General features: G+C 40.4%; 1 protein-coding gene and 1 long non-coding RNA gene across 3 annotated transcripts; one reads left to right on the top strand and one right to left on the bottom strand.

Annotated features, from left to right (window-relative positions):
- Positions 1-16,984: 16,984 nt before the first annotated feature.
- Positions 16,985-20,781, bottom strand: LOC110937826 (benzoate carboxyl methyltransferase). The gene is made up of 4 exons (XM_022180280.2): positions 20,501-20,781; positions 17,930-18,340; positions 17,588-17,842; positions 16,985-17,462 (listed from the first exon to the last, which is right to left on the bottom strand). Exons 1-4 carry the CDS (start codon positions 20,573-20,575, stop codon positions 17,094-17,096), a joined length of 1,110 nt encoding a protein of 369 aa, XP_022035972.1. The 5' UTR covers positions 20,576-20,781; the 3' UTR covers positions 16,985-17,093.
- Positions 20,782-24,200: 3,419 nt separating this feature from the next.
- Positions 24,201-25,052, top strand: LOC118491198. 2 transcript variants are annotated; one of them, XR_004890812.1, is made up of 3 exons: positions 24,201-24,421; positions 24,494-24,634; positions 24,758-25,052. It is a non-coding gene; the product is annotated as an uncharacterized LOC118491198 (long non-coding RNA). The 2 variants fall into 2 exon arrangements; XR_004890811.1 differs by having other exon boundaries at positions 24,494-25,052.
- Positions 25,053-26,736: the final 1,684 nt, after the last annotated feature.

The raw sequence follows: 26,736 nt of genomic DNA on the forward strand, positions 1-26,736 counted from the left end.
CATACGTTAAAATAAAAGTCAATACATATAATGTAAAGGTGAGTACACAAGTTTGATATAGCATATAAAGTTCGAAAAGTTTACGCATAACCAAGCACGTACACAAGTGCAAACGATGCATGTAAATTATCAACATGGGACCATCGATACCAACGACTTCAAGTTGACTGTCCGAGACAGTTCGCAATACATGATTACCACTGTAATCCATGCAAGTAATTGTCCTTAGCAACCCCCGTGTGAACGGGTGCTGAGTCCAAACTATAGTACTACGTTGCTAAAGCAGGCAGATAGCACTCCACGTGTAAACATAATAAACAGCAATCATTTAGTCAAGTAATACATGCAAGTAGGTTAGCGTTCAAATAGTTTGTGTTGTTTGTGAATTTGATAGATTACGTATGTAACACCCAAAAGTGCTGAAAGCAAAAAGGGATCGAGTATACTCACAGTGGTTGATCGTGGATTGAGAGGAGCACTGAGAATAGGTTAGCCTGAATAGTTCGATAACACAACGATGAGTAACGCGGGAAAAGTAAACAATGTACTTGGATCGAGTAGGCCATTCGATCGGACAGCAGTTCGATCGAGTGGGCTGTTCGATTGGTTTGAAAGTCCGTTCGAACATCCATTCGATCGGCCGGCTGGCTCGATCGGCTGGTTCCTTCAAGTGGATTGTTTCTTCCTTTGATGTGAAGGATGTGTTTGTGTATGATGGTTTGTACTACCTTTCAAGTTGGCCGATCGAACAGCTGTTCGATCGGTTAGCCCAACCGATCGGCTAGCACTTCTTTGTTTTCAAATATGTCACTCGATCGGTTGGCATGTTCGATCGGGTGACATTCCAATGTTTCGAAAAGTCTAAGTGTTTTGAAGTGTAGTATCTCATGATTCGAGTAGTGATGATCACAATCGAGTGGCTCGATCGATCGAATAGAACTCTGTCAATATTACACTTCATGAGTTTGTGGGACTAAGTGCTAGTCGATCGGTTAGCCTAGTCGATCGGCTGGCATAGTCGTTCGGTTGGGCTGTTCGATCGAACAGCCTAGCCGTTCGGCCAGCTTCTCGATTCGGTTAACCTATCACTTAACACTTGGTTATTCCCGTTAATTGTTGATGTTTTAGAGATATTTTGACTACGAGTTGAACCACAAAGCTGAAGTCCCTACTTAGTCTACTGACTCGAGCAGGAATCACCCAAGCTCGGCCAGAGGCGGTTTGGAACTTAAGTTTAACGTTTAACCCGAAATCGGTATATCTCTCGGTAGAACCCGAATCTTGAACCATGTGTTTGTTTAGATTGATTTGTAAATCGGTTCAAGTCTCGTTTTCACCTTTTTGAGTGTAAAAGAGTTGAAAGATAGATGAAAACCCATCTTCCAATCCTTTTCCACCGTGAAATGTTAAGATCTTTGGAAGATTTTAGGTTATTTATGTGGAAATCGGTTAGATCTAAGTTATTCATGGTGGAATGATGCCAAAACTTAGTGTTCTTGAAGAACACATGATGACATCACCCAAGAACACCTAGATCTTGGTGATTTCATGGATGAAATCCAAGTTTTGAAAGATAGAAAGATGGAGAATCGATTAATGAACAAAAACGTACAAGGATTAGAGCGAAATACTTACCGGTTTGAGAGAAATCTGAGATTTAGTGAGAAGAAGAGGCTGGTCGGTCAGAGCTTTTCCAAAAGTGGAAAGCTTGACAAGGACAGCCCTATTTATAGGCTTCCAAAAGAGGAAAGGGTCAGCTGATCGAACAGCATCCCTGATCGAGCAGCTGCCCGATCGAACAGCCTGTTCGATCGGCTAGCCTGTTCGATCAGGTTGCCCTGTTCGATCGGCTAGCCTGTTCGATCAGGTTGCCCTGTTCGATCGGCTAGCCTGTTCGATCAGGTTGCCCTGTTCGATCGGCTTGCCTGGTTTTGAGTGTTTCGCGACGATTTCTGATATTTCGACTTCGATGAACGATGATTTGAGAATGATAGAATTCCTAATCAAATTACTTTTAGTCTCAACTACTATATCTAACATACGAGCATCCTTACAACCATTTCGGGTTCGATTTCCATTGAGTTTGATTCACCTTTGAGTCTTGATTGATTTGATTGATTCACCACACACTTTAACATAAAAGTAAACATGCACAGTTAACACGTAAGGCACACACACACGTATAAGAAGTACTAAAATCCCCACACTTGAGTTCGATGATTGATTTGATTAGCTTGATTATTGATTGACTAGCTTTATTGCGTTGTTACTTCCTATCATTCACAGTCGGTCGTTGATTCACAGTTCGATTATCGTCCGATTAGTTTGATTATACAACACTTACTCCAAATAATACGAAAATCAAAATGAAACTAAAATGAAATTAATCTTTATTGATCTTTAATTCCAATAACAGTCAATTCTTGACTTTGACTTTGACTTTTGGAAAACACGGGGTGTTACAGTCTCCCCTCCTTTAGGGAATTTCGTCCCGAAATTAGGCCGAGAACCGTACATCGCCGTGTGACCTTTACCAATTTGATGCTTCAGATCTATCTGAACAACTGCGGGTACTTGGCCTTCATGTCACTTTCGAGTTCCCAAGTGAACTCCGCGCCTCGTTTGCCTTCCCATCGTACTTTTACAATAGAAATGCGAGAGCGTCTGAGTTGCTTGGTCTGTCGGTCCATGATTTCGACAGGCTTTTCCACGAAGTGTAGCGTCTCATTGACCTGAAGATCGTCGAGTGGTATTATTGCGTCGTGGTCGGCTACGCATTTTCGAAGGTTTGAAATATGGAAAGTCGGGTGGACATTGCTGAGTTCCTCCGGTAATTCGAGTTTGTAGGCAACCTTACCGATCCTTTCCAGAATCTTAAAAGGTCCAACAAATCGAGGCGCAAGTTTCCCTCTTTTGCCGAATCGGACTACTCCCTTCCAAGGTGATACCTTTAGGAGCACGTAGTCGCCAACTGCAAATTCGCGGGGCTTGCGTCGTTTATCGGCGTACATCTTCTGTCTGTCCCGGGCCTTTACCAAATTTTCCCTTATCTGGTGGATCTTGTCAGTCGTTTCTTGCAGAATCTCGGGCCCAGTCAATTGTGAATGACCGACCTCGTGCCATACAATAGGCGAGCGACATCTCCTACCATACAAGGCTTCGAAAGGTGCCATTTCGATGCTGGAGTGATAGCTATTATTGTACGAAAATTCGACCAACGGTAGGTGTTTGCTCCAACTACCACCAAAATCGATAACACACGCACGGAGCATGTCTTCAATAGTACGTATCGTTCTTTCAGTCTGCCCGTCGGTTTGCGGGTGGAATGCGGTACTCAAATTCAGCGTCGTACCAAGAGCTGCTTGAAAAGTTTCCCACAATCTCGATGTAAACCGAGCATCGCGATCAGAAATGATGTCTCGAGGCGTACCATGATTCTTAATGATCTCATCGGTGTAGATTTGGGCTAGCTTGGCCACCTTATAGTCTTCTCGTATTGGCAGAAAGTGGGCTGATTTGGTTAGACGGTCGACTATAACCCAAATACTGTCGTGACCTGATGGCGTGGTCGGAAGCTTAGTTATGAAATCCATAGCTATGCTTTCCCACTTCCATACGGGTATCGGCGGTTGTTCGAGTAAGCCTGAAGGTCTTTGGTGTTCAGCCTTGACTCTTGCACAAGTTAAACAGCTACCAACATATAGAGCAATATCCCTTTTCATCCCAGGCCACCAGTACTTGTAGCGAAGGTCCTGGTACATTTTGTCCGCACCGGGATGAATGGAATATCGGGATTTGTGGGCTTCGTTCATGATGATCTTTCGCAAATCTGTCCTCCTCGGAACCCAGATTCGGTCCAGATAGTAGAATATCCCGTTGGCTTTGCTCACGAGCTGAGTTCCATCGTGATAGATTCGTTCTTTCTTCAACGTACGCTCGTTGAAGCAAGCGTGTTGTGCTTCGCGGATGAGAGCTTCGAGGTTATACTGAGCCTGGATGTTTCGAACACCTATCACGTAATTCTTTCTGCTGAGGGCGTCTGCAACTACATTCGCCTTGCCTGGGTGATAACGGATCTCACAGTCGTAATCGTTGAGGAGTTCTACCCATCGGCGTTGACGCATATTGAGTTCTCTCTGGTTAAAGATATGTTGTAGGCTCTTGTGATCGGTGAAGATCGTACACTTTGTACCATACAGGTAGTGTCGCCAAATCTTTAAGGCAAAGACAACTGCGCCTAGCTCGAGGTCATGGGTTGTATAGTTCTTCTCGTGGATTTTGAGCTGTCGAGATGCGTAAGCTATAACCTTGTCTCGTTGCATGAGAACACAGCCAAGTCCAAGGTTTGAAGCATCACAATAGACAACGAAGTCATCGCTTCCGTCCGGCAGTGTAAGAACTGGTGCATGGCACAGCATGTGTTTGAGGGTTTGGAAAGCAGTCTCCTGCGCGGTTCCCCACACAAAAGGCTTGTCTTTATGAGTAAGGGAGGTAAGCGGTACAGCAATCTTTGAGAACCCTTCGATGAATCGCCGGTAGTAACCGGCTAATCCGAGAAAAGAGCGAACTTCTGACGGATTCTTTGGCGTAACCCATCCCTTGACTGCCTCAATCTTTGCAGGATCAACGTGTATACCCCGACTATTCACAATGTGACCCAGAAATTGAACCTCCTCCAACCAGAACTCACACTTGGAGAACTTGGCGTAGAGTTGGTTTCCCTGAAGCAACTCGAGAACCAATCGCAAATGCTGCGCATGTTCGGCCCTCGATCTGGAATAGATCAGGACATCGTCGATAAATACAATGACGAAACGGTCTAAGAACGGTTTACACACGCGATTCATCAGATCCATGAAGACCGCGGGTGCGTTGGTCAGACCAAAAGGCATGACAACAAATTCGTAGTGGCCGTATCGGGTTCGAAAAGCGGTTTTGAGTATGTCTTCCTCTTGAATCCGCAACTGATGGTAGCCTGAACGTAGATCAATCTTGGAGAAACACTGAGCACCTTGTAGTTGGTCAAACAGATCATCGATTCTTGGTAAGGGGTATCGGTTCTTGATGGTCAGCTTGTTCAATTCCCGGTAATCGATGCACATTCGGAACGACCCGTCCTTCTTTTTGACGAAAAGGACTGGCGCGCCCCATGGAGAAGTGCTCGGGCGAATGAAGCCTTTTTCAAGTAATTCTTGGAGTTGGTTTGAGAGTTCTCGCATCTCAGATGGAGCGAGTCGATACGGAGCTTTGGCCACTGGGTTGGCTCCTGGAATAAGGTCGATTCGAAAGTCGATATCACGACTTGGAGGTAATCCAGGAAGATCATCAGGGAACACCTGAGGAAATTCTCGAACAACGGGAACATCCTTGACTTCAACTTCCCTTTTCTTGTCCGTCTCTGCTACAACAATGTTGGCCAAAAAGGCTCGATATTCCTTGCGGAGATATTTGCGAGCTTGAAGACAGGACATGAGCTTGAGATCTTTTGCAGTAGTTTCACCATAAACACATAGAGTATCACCACTAGCTAGCACAAAACGAATCATCTTATCGGCACACACAACTTCAGCATGGTTATCACGAAGAAAGTCCATGCCTACTATGACATCGAAACTTCCGAGCTGCATTGGAATGAGATTAATCGGAAATATATGATTGTTGAGCTTGAGAGTACAATCACGGAGCACAGAATTGACAGCAATGGTTCTTCCGGTAGCGACTTCTACTTCGAAGGGTGACGAAAGATAAGAGCGCTTACGTCTAAGGAGTTTCTCAAACTCAAATGACACAAAGCAGTTATCGGCTCCAGTATCAAACAAACATGATGCATATATACCATTCACGAGGAACGTACCATTGACCACGTTGTTGTCAGCTTGAGCCTGGCGTGCGTTGATGTTGAAAGTTCTGGCGTGAGCGGCTTGTTGTTGAGGCTGCTGTTGTTGTTGCTGGGGTTGTTGAGCTTCTTGTTTCACCACTCTGTTTGGGCATCGGTTTGCGAAGTGGTTAGGGTCACCACATGCAAAGCAGGTCCGAACATTGTTTGCCGGGGCCTGTGCAGCTTGAGGAGCTTGAGGAGCAGGTAGCAGGGCTTGGTTAACAGCGGCTTGAGCTTGCGTTTGACGAGGACCATAGCGGCAATTCGCAGTGAAATGCCCGTAAACGTTGCAGTGGACACAGAAACGGCAGGCCACACCCACCGGGTGATGATAAGAACATGTAGCACAGAGTGGGTGGGGGCCGGTGTACGCACGCTTAGCCGGCGGCGCATTGATCACTGGCGCAGTGTGCTGTGGTTGTTGTTGTTGTGGCGGTACTGACTGAAGAGGAGCAGCATTGGTTGCGGCGGCGCAACTCTTGTTCTTCTTTCTTCTTCTCGAGGACTTGGAGGCTTGAGCAGTAGGGTTGTCGGTTGATGTGGCAGTAACTTGATGCAACGACTTAGATGGCTTATCCCAGACACCAGCCTTAACTCGCTTGTCGTTAATCTCGGCAGCGAGTAGGTAGGTTTCCTCGATTGATGCGGGTTTGGCGGCGAACACATAATCTGCAACACAATCCAGAAGAGCACGGATGTATTTCTTGATGGTCATCTCGGGAGTCTTGACCTGGTCTGGACAGATAATGCTCAGTTGTTTGAAACGGGCGGTGAGACCAGCGTTGTCGCCCTCCTTCTGCTTGATGGTCCAGAACTCATCCTCCAACTTTTGGCGTTCGTGGGGAGGACAGAACTCGTCCAGCATGATAGCCTTCAGTTCCTCCCACGTCAGCTCGTAGGCAGCGTCGTTCCCGCGCTTATTCCTTTCGGCTGTCCACCAGTCCAATGCCCGCGACTGGAAGACTCCGGTAGCATTGAGAGTTCGAAGATGATCAGGGCATCCGCTTTGACGAAGGGTAACTTCCACTGAGTCAAACCAGTGAAATAAGCCTGTAGGGCCCTCTTCACCAGTGAACTCCTTCGGTCCACATGCCTTAAATTGCTTGAAACTGAACGAAGCTTTGCTGGGTTCAGTGAGGGTTCGGGATTCTTCCGACGACTTGCTGGTGTTTTCGTACACCTCACTGACAGCTTTTGCTACAGACCTCGAGATGAGCTTGGCGAGACGTCGGTCTCTCTTTTCCTGACGGGAAAGGTTTTGGCGAATTCTTGATGATGACGACATGGTCTGCAATAGACATCGCCATAGGACTCAACACAACGAATTCGAATCTCGCACGTCTTAGTTTACTAAAGCTTAGAATCACGTCGCATCTCACGTTACGTAACACATATAATCACATAAGCACATAATCATAGAGGCACATAAGCACAGAAGCAATTAGAGCACATAAGCAATTAAGCAAGTAGAGCACTTAATTTCCTAAACACGTACGCATTTTTTTATCACAGAGGCAATTAATGTCACGTAATTCCTCCTAACAGTACGCAGTAGCACACTTAGTTTCCTAACCGCCTCTAAGTTTTGAATATAGCGGTCACATACAACACATCGAGTAGCATAGTATGGCGTAGTGTAGCATAGCATATTGGTTTCGTTTAGATCACATCAACAGGGGTTCGAATCGAGATAGGATAGCAACAGAAGTCACGCAGATCGATAAACAATGGAGCAATCAACGAATTTTTAAAACACGTAAACAGGTAGATCATATAAAATCAATGAAGCAACACTCAAAATCGGAAAGTGGATTGTCTGCGGCTACTAGACTTTGACTAACCATGGCAATTTAACTATTCACAGTTGACTTGTCGTCACTTTCGACTCTAGGGGACATGTTTCTGCCTCGATTCTTGGGCATTATGCACGCGCATTCTAGGCCGTACTCGTGAGTTCAGGTCGTTGGAGTCCGTCAATTGCCTTGGCGAGATAAAATAAAGTCGGAATAACTGCCAAGGTTAGGGTTTCACCCCTAGCTCAGCAATTTCTTCCTTGTTTTAAGAAAATTTTAGAGGAAAGTTTTCATCAAATTATGGGTTTCAGCCCTGATTTGGTATAATTTTCCCCCGTTTGTTGATAGAAAATCGCACAAAATAATTGGCAAAATTTTGTAATTTGGGCAGGAATTCGCGGGTTTCACGTCTAATCCCGTCCAAATTACGAAATTTGGCTCGGAGTTCGGATGTAATGATAGAATAGAAGGAAACAACATAAAATAAGCACATAAACTTGGTCTCTTGGTTCCTAACTATAGTCTAGGTCTCTAAGACAGCGATCCGGACTAGATCGTGTCTAACCTAATTCCCTATAGTTACAGCTCTGATACCAATCTGTCACACCCCAACCGATGGCGGAATCATCGGGGCGCGGCACTGAGCGAAACAGATTGTTCAGAAGTTTCCACAACAACTATCATACAATTCAGTTATATAACACGTCCCATACCGTGTCCCAAATAATAACAAGTTATCATAGAAATCAACTAAACAATATGGGAACTGTTCCGACAACTCAAGTTTAATTATTACAGACCGAATTAAATATTGTTTTAAGACTTCTAGACGGCTAACTATAGATCTTACTGACTACAGGTGCCAGTACAAGATCTACAGATAATTATGACCCTGGAGCAGGTATGTGGACACTGTCCTAAGGTCACAGGCTCCTAGAAGCTTATTATTGCCTCGCTTCCCTAGCACGCTAGTAGCTTAAACACCTGTCACATACGTTAAAATAAAAGTCAATACATATAATGTAAAGGTGAGTACACAAGTTTGATATAGCATATAAAGTTCGAAAAGTTTACGCATAACCAAGCACGTACACAAGTGCAAACGATGCATGTAAATTATCAACATGGGACCATCGATACCAACGACTTCAAGTTGACTGTCCGAGACAGTTCGCAATACATGATTACCACTGTAATCCATGCAAGTAATTGTCCTTAGCAACCCCCGTGTGAACGGGTGCTGAGTCCAAACTATAGTACTACGTTGCTAAAGCAGGCAGATAGCACTCCACGTGTAAACATAATAAACAGCAATCATTTAGTCAAGTAATACATGCAAGTAGGTTAGCGTTCAAATAGTTTGTGTTGTTTGTGAATTTGATAGATTACGTATGTAACACCCAAAAGTGCTGAAAGCAAAAAGGGATCGAGTATACTCACAGTGGTTGATCGTGGATTGAGAGGAGCACTGAGAATAGGTTAGCCTGAATAGTTCGATAACACAACGATGAGTAACGCGGGAAAAGTAAACAATGTACTTGGATCGAGTAGGCCATTCGATCGGACAGCAGTTCGATCGAGTGGGCTGTTCGATTGGTTTGAAAGTCCGTTCGAACATCCATTCGATCGGCCGGCTGGCTCGATCGGCTGGTTCCTTCAAGTGGATTGTTTCTTCCTTTGATGTGAAGGATGTGTTTGTGTATGATGGTTTGTACTACCTTTCAAGTTGGCCGATCGAACAGCTGTTCGATCGGTTAGCCCAACCGATCGGCTAGCACTTCTTTGTTTTCAAATATGTCACTCGATCGGTTGGCATGTTCGATCGGGTGACATTCCAATGTTTCGAAAAGTCTAAGTGTTTTGAAGTGTAGTATCTCATGATTCGAGTAGTGATGATCACAATCGAGTGGCTCGATCGATCGAATAGAACTCTGTCAATATTACACTTCATGAGTTTGTGGGACTAAGTGCTAGTCGATCGGTTAGCCTAGTCGATCGGCTGGCATAGTCGTTCGGTTGGGCTGTTCGATCGAACAGCCTAGCCGTTCGGCCAGCTTCTCGATTCGGTTAACCTATCACTTAACACTTGGTTATTCCCGTTAATTGTTGATGTTTTAGAGATATTTTGACTACGAGTTGAACCACAAAGCTGAAGTCCCTACTTAGTCTACTGACTCGAGCAGGAATCACCCAAGCTCGGCCAGAGGCGGTTTGGAACTTAAGTTTAACGTTTAACCCGAAATCGGTATATCTCTCGGTAGAACCCGAATCTTGAACCATGTGTTTGTTTAGATTGATTTGTAAATCGGTTCAAGTCTCGTTTTCACCTTTTTGAGTGTAAAAGAGTTGAAAGATAGATGAAAACCCATCTTCCAATCCTTTTCCACCGTGAAATGTTAAGATCTTTGGAAGATTTTAGGTTATTTATGTGGAAATCAGTTAGATCTAAGTTATTCATGGTGGAATGATGCCAAAACTTAGTGTTCTTGAAGAACACATGATGACATCACCCAAGAACACCTAGATCTTGGTGATTTCATGGATGAAATCCAAGTTTTGAAAGATAGAAAGATGGAGAATCGATTAATGAACAAAAACGTACAAGGATTAGAGCGAAATACTTACCGGTTTGAGAGAAATCTGAGATTTAGTGAGAAGAAGAGGCTGGTCGGTCAGAGCTTTTCCAAAAGTGGAAAGCTTGACAAGGACAGCCCTATTTATAGGCTTCCAAAAGAGGAAAGGGTCAGCTGATCGAACAGCATCCCTGATCGAGCAGCTGCCCGATCGAACAGCCTGTTCGATCGGCTAGCCTGTTCGATCAGGTTGCCCTGTTCGATCGGCTAGCCTGTTCGATCAGGTTGCCCTGTTCGATCGGCTAGCCTGTTCGATCAGGTTGCCCTGTTCGATCGGCTTGCCTGGTTTTGAGTGTTTCGCGACGATTTCTGATATTTCGACTTCGATGAACGATGATTTGAGAATGATAGAATTCCTAATCAAATTACTTTTAGTCTCAACTACTATATCTAACATACGAGCATCCTTACAACCATTTCGGGTTCGATTTCCATTGAGTTTGATTCACCTTTGAGTCTTGATTGATTTGATTGATTCACCACACACTTTAACATAAAAGTAAACATGCACAGTTAACACGTAAGGCACACACACACGTATAAGAAGTACTAAAATCCCCACACTAGAGTTCGATGATTGATTTGATTAGCTTGATTATTGATTGACTAGCTTTATTGCGTTGTTACTTCCTATCATTCACAGTCGGTCGTTGATTCACAGTTCGATTATCGTCCGATTAGTTTGATTATACAACACTTACTCCAAATAATACGAAAATCAAAATGAAACTAAAATGAAATTAATCTTTATTGATCTTTAATTCCAATAACAGTCAATTCTTGACTTTGACTTTGACTTTTGGAAAACACGGGGTGTTACATTGTGTCTCACAGGTGGTGGACATTTCTTGTAACCTATGCATGTGACATCTCGTTTTTCTTTCTGAGCGTCAATGATGTGATCCAACACATAGCTAGAGCTCAAATAACTGTCTAGCTTAAGCTGGATCGCCTCACTTTCAGTTTTCACACAAGCCATTTCTTTTTGCATAATCTCAAGGCGAGTTATATACAAATTAATGTCAGCTTGTTTTCTGGAAACCATTTTTGTTAACTCGGTTTTATCTTTCTTTAATTTTTCAATTACCGACTTAAACTCCTTTTCATGGTTTTCATAAAACATGTTGGCTTCAGTGTACTTCGAAAGATCCACGGTCAACTTCTGATTGTGGATAAACGTCACATCATATTTCTCTTGCAAAGCCTCGTGTTTGCTTTGCAGTTCACACCACTTGGCATTCAATAAAACATGTTTGTCTTGCAAGTCAAACAAACTAGCTTGTAGAGCATCATGTTTTCCTTGCAACTCAGACATGTTTGCCTCTAAATCAGCACAATTAACACTCATCCTAACACAATTATCACAAGTAACAGCAGTGGGTTCATCGACACATACCTGACTTGATGAACTGTCGACATTAGCCATAAAGGCTGAATGGAGAGAAGACGAAAAATAAGCAGTTTGATCCACCAAAATAGATCTTCTTTGAGTTCCTGCTGCAGCTTCTTCCAAAAGCTCATCAATATCTGCATCAACTGACGCACTTGATGTGTCATACACCTGATCATCGCCTGAACTCGAGGATTCTTCATCTGAACTTCTACAGTAACCAGAAGAGTCTTCATCTTCAGAAGATTCACCACCATTGGCGGAAGATTCTCCACCACTGGCGTGATTTAAAGCCTTGACAACCTCAGCAAAACAAGATGTTCCATCCGGAGCATCACTACTCAACTGGATTGACCAATCACAACCCTCATCTACTTGAACCACAAGTGCCTGGTTGGCATTTGATTGTCCAGCTTGGCTTTGGTTGTTGACAGGTATCAACGTACGCTCATTGTTCCTGTTCTGATTCTGCTGGTTGCCTTGGTTCCTGAAAGGATTCTGGTTCCCATGTTGTGCCGGCTTTGTGCATTCCCTTTTAAAGTGACCCCGTTCACCACAGTTGAAGCACTTCACTGCTTGTTTATCGAACCCATACTTGGTGTCTTTCTTGCTCTCCAAGCTGGTTCTGCCTGTTCTCTCCATGAAGTCCTTTGCCCTCCTCGCAACACTAGCAAAGGCCCACTTGATGTCCATCAAATCCATCTCTTCCTTGTCAATCGGCTGACAGTCTTCTTGTGTCGGATTAATGTTGCCAATCTGACCATCCACTAACCCACAGTATGCGCTCACCAAAGTGTCAAGCAGCTCCATGTGTTCCTTTGCTACTTCCACACAGACCTTTGAAAAGCTTGAAGTGTCGAGCCGTACTGTATTTGGCTTAGATTGCTGACCTGCAGATGACGTGCTTCCATACAAGCTTGTTGTTGAGCAGGAAGTTGATTCCCATAGAGATCAGTTGCTACGGTAGATGGGCGATAGGCTTGCTGTTGAGGAACTGGCTGTAGAGGATTTCCATACAAGTCTGTTGTTGGAGCTGGCTTGACAGGAACCTGTATCGGGTCGCCATATAAGTCTGTGCTCGTGACAAATGCCGTCTGAAGAGGAGCATGAGAGACTGGTCTTGCAGAAGAGGTGCTTGAGGTTCCATAATACATCTCTGGATTCTATGGCACTGGAACTTTCTTTGCCTTTAGAGTTTCTTCCTGATCTTTATTCTCTAATAGCTGCACAAAGTCGTTGATGTTTGTTGTAGCCAAACCCCGTTGTATTTCAGAATCTCCAAGAAGCTATTCCACTGGGGTGGCAATGCATCAGCAAACTTCTTTACTACCTCCACTGGAGTCGTCACAACCCCAAAATTACCCAACTCTGTAAGCAAGTGATAGAACCGACTTGTCATGTCTCCCAACGATTCCTTATCCATACACGTGAAGCCATCGAATTCTTTCTTGAGTAGGTCGTGTCGCAGTTGACGTGTTGCTTCATTACCTACCCCTCTGGTCTTCAACGCATCCCACAACTTCTTCGTTGTTTTGAAACTAACAAACTGATGGTAGATATCTTTGCTTAACGCTTGAGTAAGAATGGCGTATGCTTTCTTTTCCAGATCATACGTCTTCTTTTGATCTTCAGGAAGATCGGCAAACGTGGCGGCAGATGAAGCGGCAACCTCTATTGTTTGATCGAAATCTGTAGTGAAATGTAACCACAATTCTGTATTTTGCCCTAGCACGTAAGTGTAGAACCTATCAACCCATCCCGGATATTCGTTTAGGTGCATCAACTTTGGAGGTCGATTCAAGCTTCCGGTTTCGCTCTCGCTTAATAAAATGCTTTGAATACTGGGCGTCTGATTTGATACAAAAGCCCATTGACCGGTAGTTATAGCATTTGCTTGCGAAGAAGTAGATACGGGAGATTCGGCCCACGAGGGAGATGAACTAGTATTCCTGTACTTTCCCTCATCTGGAGATGGAGTTCCCCACCAACTTGGATTCATTTTAAATGCTTGATGATATCAACACACTTGAAACAGACGATTAAAAACACTTATGTAACTATATTTTTTTTAATTATTTTTTTAAAAAAAAATTGACGAAACAAGGATCCGACGAAATAGGTCTTGAATGTCGATGAAACAGAAGCCCAAACAGAACCCCAATTTTATGTTGTGCGAGCCCAATACTTCTTGTGCGACTAATCAGATCTTGTGCGCGTAAACAAATCTTGTGCGATTAAAATATCTTGTGCGAGCAGACAAAGACTTGTGCGATTAAAATATCTTGTGCGAGCCCACTAACTTGTGCAATTATATATCTTGTGCAAATAAATCACTTTGTGCGACTGGAGCCCAAAAGAAGTCCAACAGAAGCCCACTTGAAGGTCCAATATAATCAGAACCCCACATCGGAATCCAGTTCTTGTGAGATCCCAATATCTTGTGCGACCAACTGAATGTTGTGGGATTGAATATTTTAAGCAACTAATTATATTGACTTTCTATCCTCCTGACACAAAGTAAGGTTACTTTTACAACACAACTTTCGGCTCTCTTCACTGTTTCCAAGTAAACATCATGATGCCTTGTACACAACTTCCAACCTTAACATTATATTTAATAACTACAATAATTCAAACCCAAATCAGATCAAAACAAGGATAATGTTCACAAACAAATATGAAGATGAGATGAATACACGAGGAACAACCCAGAAAGTTTAAATTTTCCGGCAAAATTATGAGTTTTCCGGTGAACCGGCAAATTTCCGAACACAAATTTTTTGCAAGAAACTTCACTAAAAACCAACTTTTAACATGTGAAAATGAAGAATGAAGTGGTTTTTATAAGAACTTTCAGCAAAATACCAGAATTTTCGAGATTTAAGACTAATTTTCAGAAAAATATGAACTTCAAAAATCTGAAACACACCCGAAAACTACTCGGTTTTAACAAGGAGAAGAGCCAAGGCTCTGATACCACTTGTAGGTCCGGCTAGGGGGGGATCTAGTCGCCTAATCCTTGTGTACGAACACACCCGGTTGTGCGGAATCCAACCGGAGATGCAAACCGAGTTAGAACACGACAAGAACACGAGAAGGAGACCGAGACTCAACGATTAACACTAATGCATTAATACTTGAAACAGTTACAAATCAATGTTTACAAATTAATCTTTGCAAACTCTCACTAGTTCACTCGGTTGAATGTTCTTGCTTGCTGCCCTCCTTCTCTCTTCTGTGTGTGTGGGTTATCTCTTGTCAGTGTATATTCTGCCCCTTGTGCACCGCCACACACAAGTGATTTGTTTACAAATATATATGCTGCACTTGTGCGATTTGTTATAGGGTTCGGCCCAATGTTTGATGTTCTGGCCCAACTGAAATAGCCCAACATGCATTCTGTCTTAAGGTTGATTGGCCCAAGCTTCTTTACGTACATGTGAATCACAAATATTCAGATTTGTAAAGTTAGTCAAATTTGTGACATCATCATGACATCATCATGATGATGTCATGATGATGTGGTGGCGGGAACTGGCTCGCGGCGCTTCGTGCTTCGCGTGTCGAACTTTGGAACACACGATGGAGGAATGTCGTGACGTCGGGCTTGAGCCGAAGCTAACCGGGTCGAACCGAACCGCGTTGAACCGAGCCAAGTCGCGTCCACATAATATGTATCAACAGGGGTAGAGACATTTCTCTATTGATAACCTAACAGGAAAAACACTTAATGATCAATGTACTTTCACATTCCGATTATCGTGTAGAATTGGTATTTATGATTTCATTTGAGATACACTAGAACTAGTAAAAACATGAAATAGGTAAAACAATACAAATTGAAAAATGCTAAAATAATAGCTAACATTCCATCGAATGCTAAAAAACAATGGGTAACATTCCACAAAAAAAATATCTTGGTATTTCTTATAAATTACCATAAACACGTCTATGGATGTAAAATATAAGCCGAGTCAATCTCACGTTAAAATATACTTGAGCTCGGTTCATATAAAATTGTCTTTAACATAATGTAAAAAATCAAACCTAACTTAATTGTTTAATGAATAACCAGCTACACAAGAGAAAGCTAACGTGGCTATTGCTTACAACTTCTAAGTTCTTTTAAGTTATATGCATCTACTATATTTCTAGATAGTGCATCAAGTATAATTAGCCCAATGACATCTCATCTTCAACATTCTTATAAAATCAATTGGGCAAAATATCATATTAATATTGCAGCCCACAAATTTCCATTCAATTCCAAATTCATATTCTGGCTCCACGTACGAATGAGATTTCAAGATGACATTAAGTGATTTGACTTTTGTTAATTTACATACATGCATACGTAGGAACTTACAAATATGATATGAGAACATACCTAATAGTCGATGAAGAAAAGTAGAGAGAAGAGTTTGTGGGGTTGTGCCGTATGCGACTAATGATGAAAGGGAAAAGAATAGTTTGCGTACGTTTAGAAAACTATATCCTAAAATTTCTAGGTTTTGTTTCATTTAAATGGTAATAGGTGATTGCTTTCTTAAAATTTGGACTACTATATATTTATTTTTATATACTTAACTATTTTAAAAAAGTAAAAAAATATATTTGGGTTTTTAAATCGAATATATATTTGAAATTTTGTTTGATATTTAAAAGAACGAACACGAACAAACGAACATAAACGAACACAAATGAACATAAACGAACATATATGAACGAACATAAACGAACATTCATGAACATAACGAACGAACAAAGCATGTGTTCATGTTTGTTCATTTAGTTAAATGAACAAATATTTTTGTTCATGATTAAATGAACGAACATAAACAAACTTCTTGCCGAACATATTCATGAACTGTTCATGAACGTTCGATTCATTTACAGGCCTAATTAGTGGGGAGTTGACGTGGCGCGTGCTGATTGGCTGTGGGTAAGAGAGGTCACTCCCAGTGCCCCTTACACCCTTACAGAGGTGAACAGGTGCATTAAATGATTGCAACCCTTGATAAAACATCATGACAGTTGGAGGTTGTAACTACCCAAACTATCAACTGACAGTTATATTATGTTTCTTGTTGATCAAATATGCTACTTATGCTACTGAAGGACAAATTTGATGTTGTTGAACACATTCGACGTTCATGAGCAAAGTCATAAACTTCAATTTTGATGCCGATGACCAAATATGGTACCGAAGCCCAAATTTGGAACCCAAGACCAAAGTTACCACTGATCTTCATTCAATTCAATATCAAATATCAATCCTATACAACACTGCCATTCCAAAACAACTTTTAAGAAAACATAAAGTTACAAGATTCTAATTCATTACATTACATCATGAGAACTTAGAATAAGAAATACAATAACTTGAACATGCAAATTGTTTATTTTTTAGCTAATGAAATGACAAAATTAAAGAATCTTGTCTTGGTATTACAAAGGTGTTTGGCCACATGTTTCTTATACTTCTTAAATAGTTCGTCAATAATGGATTTATCGAAATGCGATGTCAACAAGGGTTCTGTAAAAGCTCTGACTGCTTTAGCTGTGTTTTCCCCATGGATTTGGCTGGGGCCATCAAAATCATTCAAATTTTTGTAATCCATGTCTTGTGGATCCCAGTTGACGTGAAAAGTAGTCGATCTTTCGAGAGAAAACGATCCCTCATTTTGGATAACATTCCTAACTTCATCCTCGCATGGATAATAAATAGGCACATTGAATGATTTTATATCTAACTCACGAACCAGCCCCTGTGGTTTTTGTTAAAGCATACATATATAGAATTAGTTTTGGTGAAGCAAAGTGGAATAACTAAGTCACTAAGACCTCATAAGGAAATATCGTTTATGTAGTTTTGAGTTTTAATTTCTTATACCTCTTTTACCATGTCCAGAAGTGATTGTGCAAGTAGCTCCCATAGACGGCAACTCTCGTCACTAGATGGATCAACAACACTCCGACCAACAAATGTTAAAACCATGCGCCCACCACATACAATTTCCTCGGCGCGTATTTGTAGAAACTTTGTGAAGTCGGTCTTAAATTGCTCCCCATATGCTTCGAACACATTCGGGGGACTCGTTTTTGCCATGTATATATTTAATGCATTACTTTCAAGGCCATCTGGTACCTATAGAATATTGCATGCCGTAGTTTATCATTGATAAAAACGTGTAGTAAATATATAGATAAATGGCTATTAACCTGTAAATCAAACCTGAGAAAGCCAATGAACACTATAGGAAGAGTGAACAAGGTGCAAACTTTGATCCGGAAAAAGTCTACAATAGAAAGAACCAGGAACAGCTGAAACGAAGCAAGGGCTGAAGTGTTTCCCCTTATCCTTCTTAAGCTTTGCATAAAAATCAGGCAACAACTTGAAAAGGGTATTGAAATCATTTCCAAAGAGGTCATTTAAGCATACTTCAAACTGTGGTGGTTTATAACGATTTTCTTTACACACCTCGATGACTATATCCATTATGTTAGATATAACCAATAGTGTATTTTTACTAGAAGAGCATCCCAAATCTGCTATCTTGAAACACTGACCCAAGAATAGATCATGATTGCTAATACCTTTGATTATATGCTCTAGGATGGGTAGCGCTTTTCGTATAACAGTTTCCTGGAAAGAGAATATCAACATGCATATCACTTCATGCACATATAGTTAAATTAACTAGTTGTGAGTGAATAGTTGCACTACTATTAGTTAACAATAGTTGTTGAAGTCATGTAGAATCCTATTCAGATTTTCGATTTCAAATGCCTGAACTACATCTTGTTTAAATTTTAGTTTTTGAAATGTTACTTTTACTATTTTGATGTGTAACTGTAATTTTGAATGTTCATACAAATGGATCGTTGGTAGCAGTTGCCAACATAAAACAAGTTTCAAGCAGTGGCGGACTTAAAGTGTTAGTAGGGGTAGCACGGGCTACCCTCAACCCCATCTACGTAGTGTAAAAATAACCCTTAACTCTATTTCGGTAGTGTAAAAATACCAGTCAACTTCGTTTCTTAAAAAATATTAGGATACCCCTAACCTTTTGGGCTAGTTCCGTCACTGGTTTCAAGTAAGAAATCCACCAAGTCCATGTAGCATAGAGTCATAGACCATAATTAGTACGGATGCCAAATGCTTGATTCATAATTGTTATATTTATTACTGCAAATAACTTTTTATTGCGAATCTTATATCATATACTTGAGTTTGTTTTTTTTCTTTTACTTTAGAGTTAAATGCCATTTTAATCCCTGTAGTTTGGGCTAGTTTGCCAGTTTAGTCCAAAGGTTTCATTTTTCACCTGTGGGTCCAAAAAGGTTTCACTGTTGCCATTTTAGTCCGCTGGTTAACTTCATCCATTATTTCTGTTAACGAGAAGGGGGCGTTTCGGTCAATTTATATGGCCGAATTGCCTTTTTAGTTAACAGAATTACATATAAAATGACCGAATTCCCCTTCTGGTTAGCAGAAAAAATGAATGAAGTTAACCAAGTGGATTAAAATGACAACGGTGAAACCTTTTTGGACCCACAAGAGAAAAATGAAACTTTTGGACTAAACTGTCAAAATAGCTCAAACCACAGGGCCTAAAATGGCATTTAACTCTTTATTTTAGCATACAGATTAATTTTATTTTTCTATTAAGGAAGGCATTTGCATGTGGTTAGTTATTGACAAATTTATAGAACTTCTTTGTACTCATCTAGTCTGTGTTCTTAAAACCAGACTAGCCGGGTCGGTTATTTCCAACTGAAATGTTCTTCAAATAATCATACAATTTTGCTTCAACCAGGTTTAACCGCTTTTCAATTGATCAGACAGTTTTACTTCAAACCGGACCTGCCACCGCTTTTCAAATATCAGACAATTTTTCTTCAAACCGGACCTACCACCGCTTTTCATATAATCAGACAGTTTTGCTTCAAACAGGGTTTAACCAGTTTGAACCAGATTTTAAGAAGTTATGCTTGTTTTAATTTGTAGTGGGAAAAACTTTAGATTTCTCTCCTGGGTGTCGTTGTGGAACATCTTAAGGCATTTATGAAGAGGTAAGAAGGTTGAAAAGTTTTGAAGTAGCTAGGCTATGTGTGATATGGAAATTTTTAAAGGAAAAATCATAGAAATATCAGTTCGGTCTCGAACCAATATTATATATATATTTAAGAAGGCATCCTTAAATAAATTTATTAAATCTAGTCCCGCCATAGAAATATCAGTTCGTGATCGGTATCTTATCGAACCGATAAATAATTTTTTGATCAGGCAAATTATATATGTACGCGCACATACATCCAACGTGTATTTGATTTCCAACAAATAATTGTTTTTCTTCAAAATATTGACTGTATATGATGTTTTTGTTAATTTATGCAATTTATAATTTTGTATATGACTTTTAATTACAATATTATTAATTATTTAATATTTTTTATTCCGCCTATGTAGTACATTGGTTTCTAACCTAAGATATCGTATAAAGATAAGAAAAACTAATATCAGACCATTTTTATAACTTTATTAAAGGAGAAACAATGATTTTTTTATCATTTTTATTTTGATTATTACAAGTTTATAATAAAAATACTGATGTAGCTAGGATCAGATCGGGTCGGGTCGGTCAGATAGGGAACCCTGTATATCAACGGTTGAACACTATTAAGCCTCTTCCAAGTTGGCTAGCCGGTTAGGGCGGTTGCCAAGTGTTAAGCTAAGGGATTTTTAAACCATGGATCACAGATGTATAACAAGCGTGTAAAAGAGAGTAATAAGAGAGCTCACCTGAAGTAACGAGTTACTAGCATAACTCGATTTCCCATCGCCTGTATTCATGTGTAGGATGCTTGCGACTTCCATGTCTATTGTTCCTCCGTATTTCTTTAGCTGCTTCCTGGACTCTATTAGTTGTATTGGATTATAGTTCCTGCTTCCACATATGTAAAATCATTTATAACTCTCACATAGTCACATGTCATTACTGGGTTCTCTGGATCTAAAAGTAGTAGTAATAATATTATTATTTCAGAGACAGCTAAGGCATTTTACTATTTAAAGGAAGGCGCATACGCATTTACTTCAAACAAATGAATTATAGGATTTCAAAGGCTACAAATTATCAAATGTTCATGTTTTCACGTGAATAGACGCACGCATACCAACACACTCATAAATACATAGACATAAGGGGACCCGGGGTGGGGGTCATTTTGTGCGTGATAGATTTTTTCCATGCGTGGAAAATGCAAACAAACCATCGCCACCCAACAAAATTAACGCGTGAATCTTAATTCGTGTGATAAAATTGACGCGGTGATAAATGGAACATGTGAGAGGTGTGAGGGTTTATTGTTGGGTGTTGTGAGTGATGGGCATTTTCTCTAAAAAAGTTTGTGAGTGATGGAATAATGATTTATAACATGGTGGAAATTGATTGGATGTTGTGAGTGATAAATGGGTGGTGAGTGATAACCACCTCTACCCCCTTAAAAACAATCATTTTTTTAAACAAGCAAGGTGGGAATTTTTATTAGCCTGCAGGGTGTGGGATAAAGCCCCTTCACACTATAGCGCCCCCTCCTTTAACCAATCCCTCCTCGTTCTTCGCGATTGAAGCTCGTTAACATGATGGAGCCCATCAATGGCGCCCCGAGTTAATTTTGTGGGTGTGTGACGATGGCGCCTCCAGACGCTATAGGGGATGAGCTGGCCCTGGTGGCGCCTCCATACCCTCCAGCCTTAATAACCAACAAACTATCCAGGCGCAACTAGCAAGATGCTAGAAAGGACTTGGGACATTACAACAGTTATCACCAACCATGTTTACATCAAATTTTTTCCAACTGTTTAATGTCATCGATCTCCATCTTGCTCTATGCTTCATCCACAGGTAAGTGGTCTCTTTTACCTCCTCCATTATTTTTGTTGTTCACTACAAGAAAAAACTCCTATAGGGAGGACATCTATAGGGACAACACAGGTCCTTTCTATAGATCACCCTATAGAGACGACATGTCGTCTCTACAGGTTAAAAAGGCTTATAGAGAGGACATGTCCTCCCTACAGGCCAAAAAAATATCGTCCCTATAAGATCTTTTTCTTGTAGTGGTTTGTATGTAGATCTCATTGAAAACCATTTAGTTCCTACACACCAGATGGCCCACAGCACCGTCATGATCACACTTATAATTCCCTTTTTGAAGTTTCTTATCGATCTGGAGTTCATATGCCTTTTCGCACAGCTACTTAACCGACGACACAGTTGCTAAATCTGGGCCTCTAAATCATACAATGGTAATTAAGTTTCTGAAACGTTAGATAAAGTTAAGGTTTGGTTATTTGGACACCCTCTAATTTATTTCGACATCCTGGGTGCCCTATCTATATGCGTCGTATAGGGTTCATTATTGCGACACAAAATGTAATAACGTTATATATATTGAATAACACGTAAGTGACGGGAATATCACACCTGATTGGTTTCAAAAGAAACATCTTGGAGGTTCTTCTTGGTCGTTAGCACATTCCCCGTCAAGTACAAACCTCTACATCGTACTTATACCTTGTGTATAGGGCTAAACGTGTCGTATAGATAATGTACTAAATGTGTATGAAACCCTAAACGAAACGTGTAGCCCTATACGCATAGGAGGTGTCCAGCCAAAAAAAGGTTATCTAAATACCATCAACCTAAAATTATTCAAACTTTTTTTCAAAGCTACTCAACTACTAGGTGCTCTCTAAAATCTAAATACCTACTTGCATTTAACTTATATTAATGTTCATTTACACTGGTGTTCGACATTCTTCAACTGAAAATTATTTAAGAACTAACAAGACACTTTTTATGTATGTTTAATTAAGGTATATTATAAGTATACTAACTAACCAACGGACTTGTAGGCTGTAGCCAGGTGTTCTTTCTAATACTAGCATGAGACCCGTGCATTGCGGGTGCGACGCCAGATGGTTTTGATGCGTTAACTATGGCAAACAAAAAAGAGAACCAAAAAACATAGTAGCCGTATGCCTAAAACGTGTTCAGTTCAAAGTTTTGTACTGTAATTAAATTAACTTTATCACCAAATAAAAAAAAAATTGTAGAGTTTGTGTCCCTATGATCACAAAATTAAAAAAAAAAAAAATTGTAGAGTTTGTGTCCCTATGATTTGATAGCGGGATCACTGATCATCCCTCATACTTAATTTTTGTCATCTGAATCCTTATCATTTACAAAAATATTTCTTTGCGTCCCTCAATATACTTGACGTTAGAATGGACGTTAAAATGTGGGTGAAATGACACATTTACCTCTGCACCATCACCATCTTTGACTCTCTCTCTCTCTCTTTAAAACCACCACCACCAACCAACTCCCATCACCACAACAACCACCGCAGTGTTGCACCGTAATTGCCTCGAAAAGATGTGGGTCCGAATTTCCACGAAAAAATAAAATTAAACAAAAATAATGATACAAAACGGACGGGTTCAAATAACTTTCCAATAAACTTATAATATTATTAATTTGCAAGTCAAATGCAAATGTTGGTGGGGTGGTCTGTTGGTGGTGATAATGATGGTGTTGTGGTGGTGATAATAGGGGTGGTTGTGACGATGGTGCAAGTGATGATGATGTTGGTGGGTGGTGGTTTTTTAGAGAGAGAAAGATAGAGAGAAGAGAGAGAAAAAGTGTGTCCGTTAAGTAAATTGCAATTTGCGTCTTTGGGGTAAAAATGTAAGTTCACTTGTTTTAATATTAACACTAACACTGTGTTCCAGAGTTTACTAACGGAAAGAAAGGAAAGGAAACAAAAAGAAAGTAAAAATATTTTGTGTTCCAGAGTTTCATTTAAGGAAGGAAAAGAAAGGAAAATAAAACATGTCGTGTTCCCGAGTTTCATTTAAGGAAGGAAAAGAAAGGAAATGACGGGAAAGTTAGGCTAAATTCTTTAATTTTTCTTTTCTTCCGATTTGGGAGGAAACGGTGGGAAAGTCAGCTTTTATTTTCCTTTCTCGTCCTTTCCTTTCTCACTTTTGCTTTCTTTTCTTATTCCTCGTTAAGTTAACTCGGGAACAGAGCGTAAGTGAACATAGAGATAACAAGAGGGATGTAAAGAAACAAGTTTGTAAACCAAAAGGACTTAGATGGTGAAAATTATGAGGTATGAACAATGTTCCTGACACTAAACCACACCGATGCAAATTGTGTTTTACTAAAAAATGTAGTTAGTAATATAAAGTTCTGATCCCAATGAGCTGGGTCGGAGGTGAGAGGGTTTACCCATTTCGCGGGGTTCCCGCTCGGGAGGTCACGGGTTCGAGACCACTCCGGTTCCAATATTGGGTAATTCTAAGGCGGCTGGACCTTGGTGGGGCCTGGGGATCGAACCCGCGTGCGGGCAATACCAGATTAGGGAGAATACCGATGAGCTATCCAAAAAAATATAAGGTTCTGATAAATACGTTGTAATTTGTATTTTTGTAAAATAGACAATAATATTGAGATGGATGGTTAAAGTAGCATTGCCTTATGCATAATCTCAAAGTATTATTATAATCAAGTCTTATAATGAAGATGATGTTCATAAGAGCATCAAGCATATCGTTTGGGCGAGTACACAAGATGGAAACAAGAAGCTTGATGTTGCATACCGTGAGGCTCAGCAGAAATCTGAAACATGCCCTGTTTTCCTTTTTTTCTCGGTATGTTTTTGTGTTACCATTAAGTACTTGTTTGTTCTAATTTATTGATGATATATTTATAATATGCTGTAGGTTAATTCAAGCGGAAAATTTGTGGGGGTAGCAGAGATGGTGGGGTTGTGTAGTGGAGGGTTGTGGTCGCCGGCAAGGTGGCCGGGAAAACTGGTCGGAGAAAATATGGGTGGAGCTGCTCATTTTTGGGAGAAACAATAAGTGGGCCCCACACACACATATATATCTAATAATTATTATTTAATTTAATGTGTTTTATCATTAAGGGCAATTTAGTCATTTAATAAAGATTCAACTGAGTAAACTAACATTCATCCACTTTAGGGACTACTCGAGTAACAAGTGAGCAAACCATAGGGAGCAAACATGCTATTTTGGAAAGATGGAGACTAAACGTGAAAAAATGACAAACCACAGAGATTAGCCGGGCAATTAACTCTTACTTACATGTGATTAGAATTGTAATTTGATATCTATACGACATTTAAACGTTGATTGCCATGCTAATGAACTTATATTGTATTTCGTTGAAATTAAGAACGTACTTTGTGTTGTTAAACTTGATTTTGGTTTGTAATGTATTAGGCTGAGATTATTTTGGATATATTCTTTTAAATTATTGAATAATATTTTAGATTACTGAATTTTGAGAGTCATATATTAAGTTTTCTTTTCAAAATCGAGCCAAACTAAGCCGAGCCCGAGCTTTGATTTCCAGCTCAGTTTCAAATCTGAGCCGAACCAAGCCAACTCGGTTTATAATCGAGCCGAGCCCGAGTTTTGCCCTAGCTCGGCTCGGTTCGGCTCGTGAACAGCCCTAGTTGTGGCGTGGAACCCCCTCCACGTCGGGCACACCGTCACGAATAGTGGCGCGGCACTGGCATGGGGGGTGTGTTGGCACAATTTGATTAGTGGGTTGTTTATATTTAAAAAAAACAATAAAAAAGTTGGGGCGTTTCCACGCCCACACCACCCCATGGTTTTTGGGGCTTGAAGGGCAAAACCCCTTCTCCTACGTGTCAGCCATGTTTCGCTTAATGCTCTCCCTTTGAACCCCTCCCCTCCAAGTAATCTTAAGATGAATGTGTAGACATGTTTATGTTTGGACTCCATCAGGTCTTGCTTAACCATCTTCAAGTGATCGCTAGATGGACAGGAAGATTCATAGGCTGATCAAGATTAAACTATTATACCCTATTTGTGTTTCATAGTTCCTTTAGAACCCAGGATGCGCGTGAATGCACGATGAGTATATGCACCGTGGACATCAGTTGTGGTGTGTCGGTTGTCCGGATTCACAAGGAAGTGAGGGGAGACCCATGCAACCTCAGCCCAATACGTTTTCTAGTGTACCCACAGGTCTAATATCATTTTTAGTTAGCCAACAGGTCCAAAAGGCTTTTCCTTTATTAGCCCACAAGTCACAACAATAAATAAGTTGCATATTTCATGAATTCATGTGTTCTATCAAGTTATACGGATTCTTTAAGGGTGTTTTTTTAATAGTCTCCCTAAATCATTTACTCATTTGAAATGTTTGTGTTAATTATTTATCTTGTTATAACAAAAATTGGAATACTTATTAATTATTATTTGTTATTGTTCTTAGTATAAAATTTAAAAAAAAAATTTCTTGAGAGAGAACATTATCATCTGAGTGAAATATAACTTGACACGTCTTTGACTGTGTAAGTTACTATTTTTTTTGTGTTTCTAAATCAATTTTTTGGATAAAAAAGAAATCAATGTTATGATAGAATCACTTATAACTTAAACCAGAGTAAACTGCAATTTTACCTCTTGGGGTTAGGCCAATTGGCACTCTGACCCCCTAATGAAATAATTGCAATTTTACTGTCGCAACCCCCGCCCCCTATCTGTCCCGAAGGGCGGCCGCGCGCGAACATCAGTGTTGGTGGTATCGGTGTTTATTAATTTGGTAGCGGAAATTACATCAGGACCGTAGTTAGAAAATATTTTATCAGAGTAAAATAACACATTTTATATAAATAAACACGTTGGGATAAAACCCAAGTTTCATTACAAACTGGTTTATAGGGATAGATCCCATTTTTATTGAACTAAGCGCCTTCTTTTATTTAGGTAACTTTTATAGCCACTTTTCCAAGTCTTCAGTGCTGTCCAGCTGGCTTCTAATTGGCTTTCACATTGTGTTACCTGAAACGCGTTTAAAAATATTTTGTCAGTGGGAAATACTGGTGAGTGAATCCCAGTTCAATCAAGAAAAATTTTATTAATTTAAACAGTATTGAGAGCGATTACAATGTTTACATCTACTCAAT

This window comes from Helianthus annuus, chromosome 4 (assembly GCF_002127325.2).
Source record: "Helianthus annuus cultivar XRQ/B chromosome 4, HanXRQr2.0-SUNRISE, whole genome shotgun sequence".
NCBI classification, from domain to species: Eukaryota; Viridiplantae; Streptophyta; class Magnoliopsida; order Asterales; family Asteraceae; genus Helianthus; species Helianthus annuus.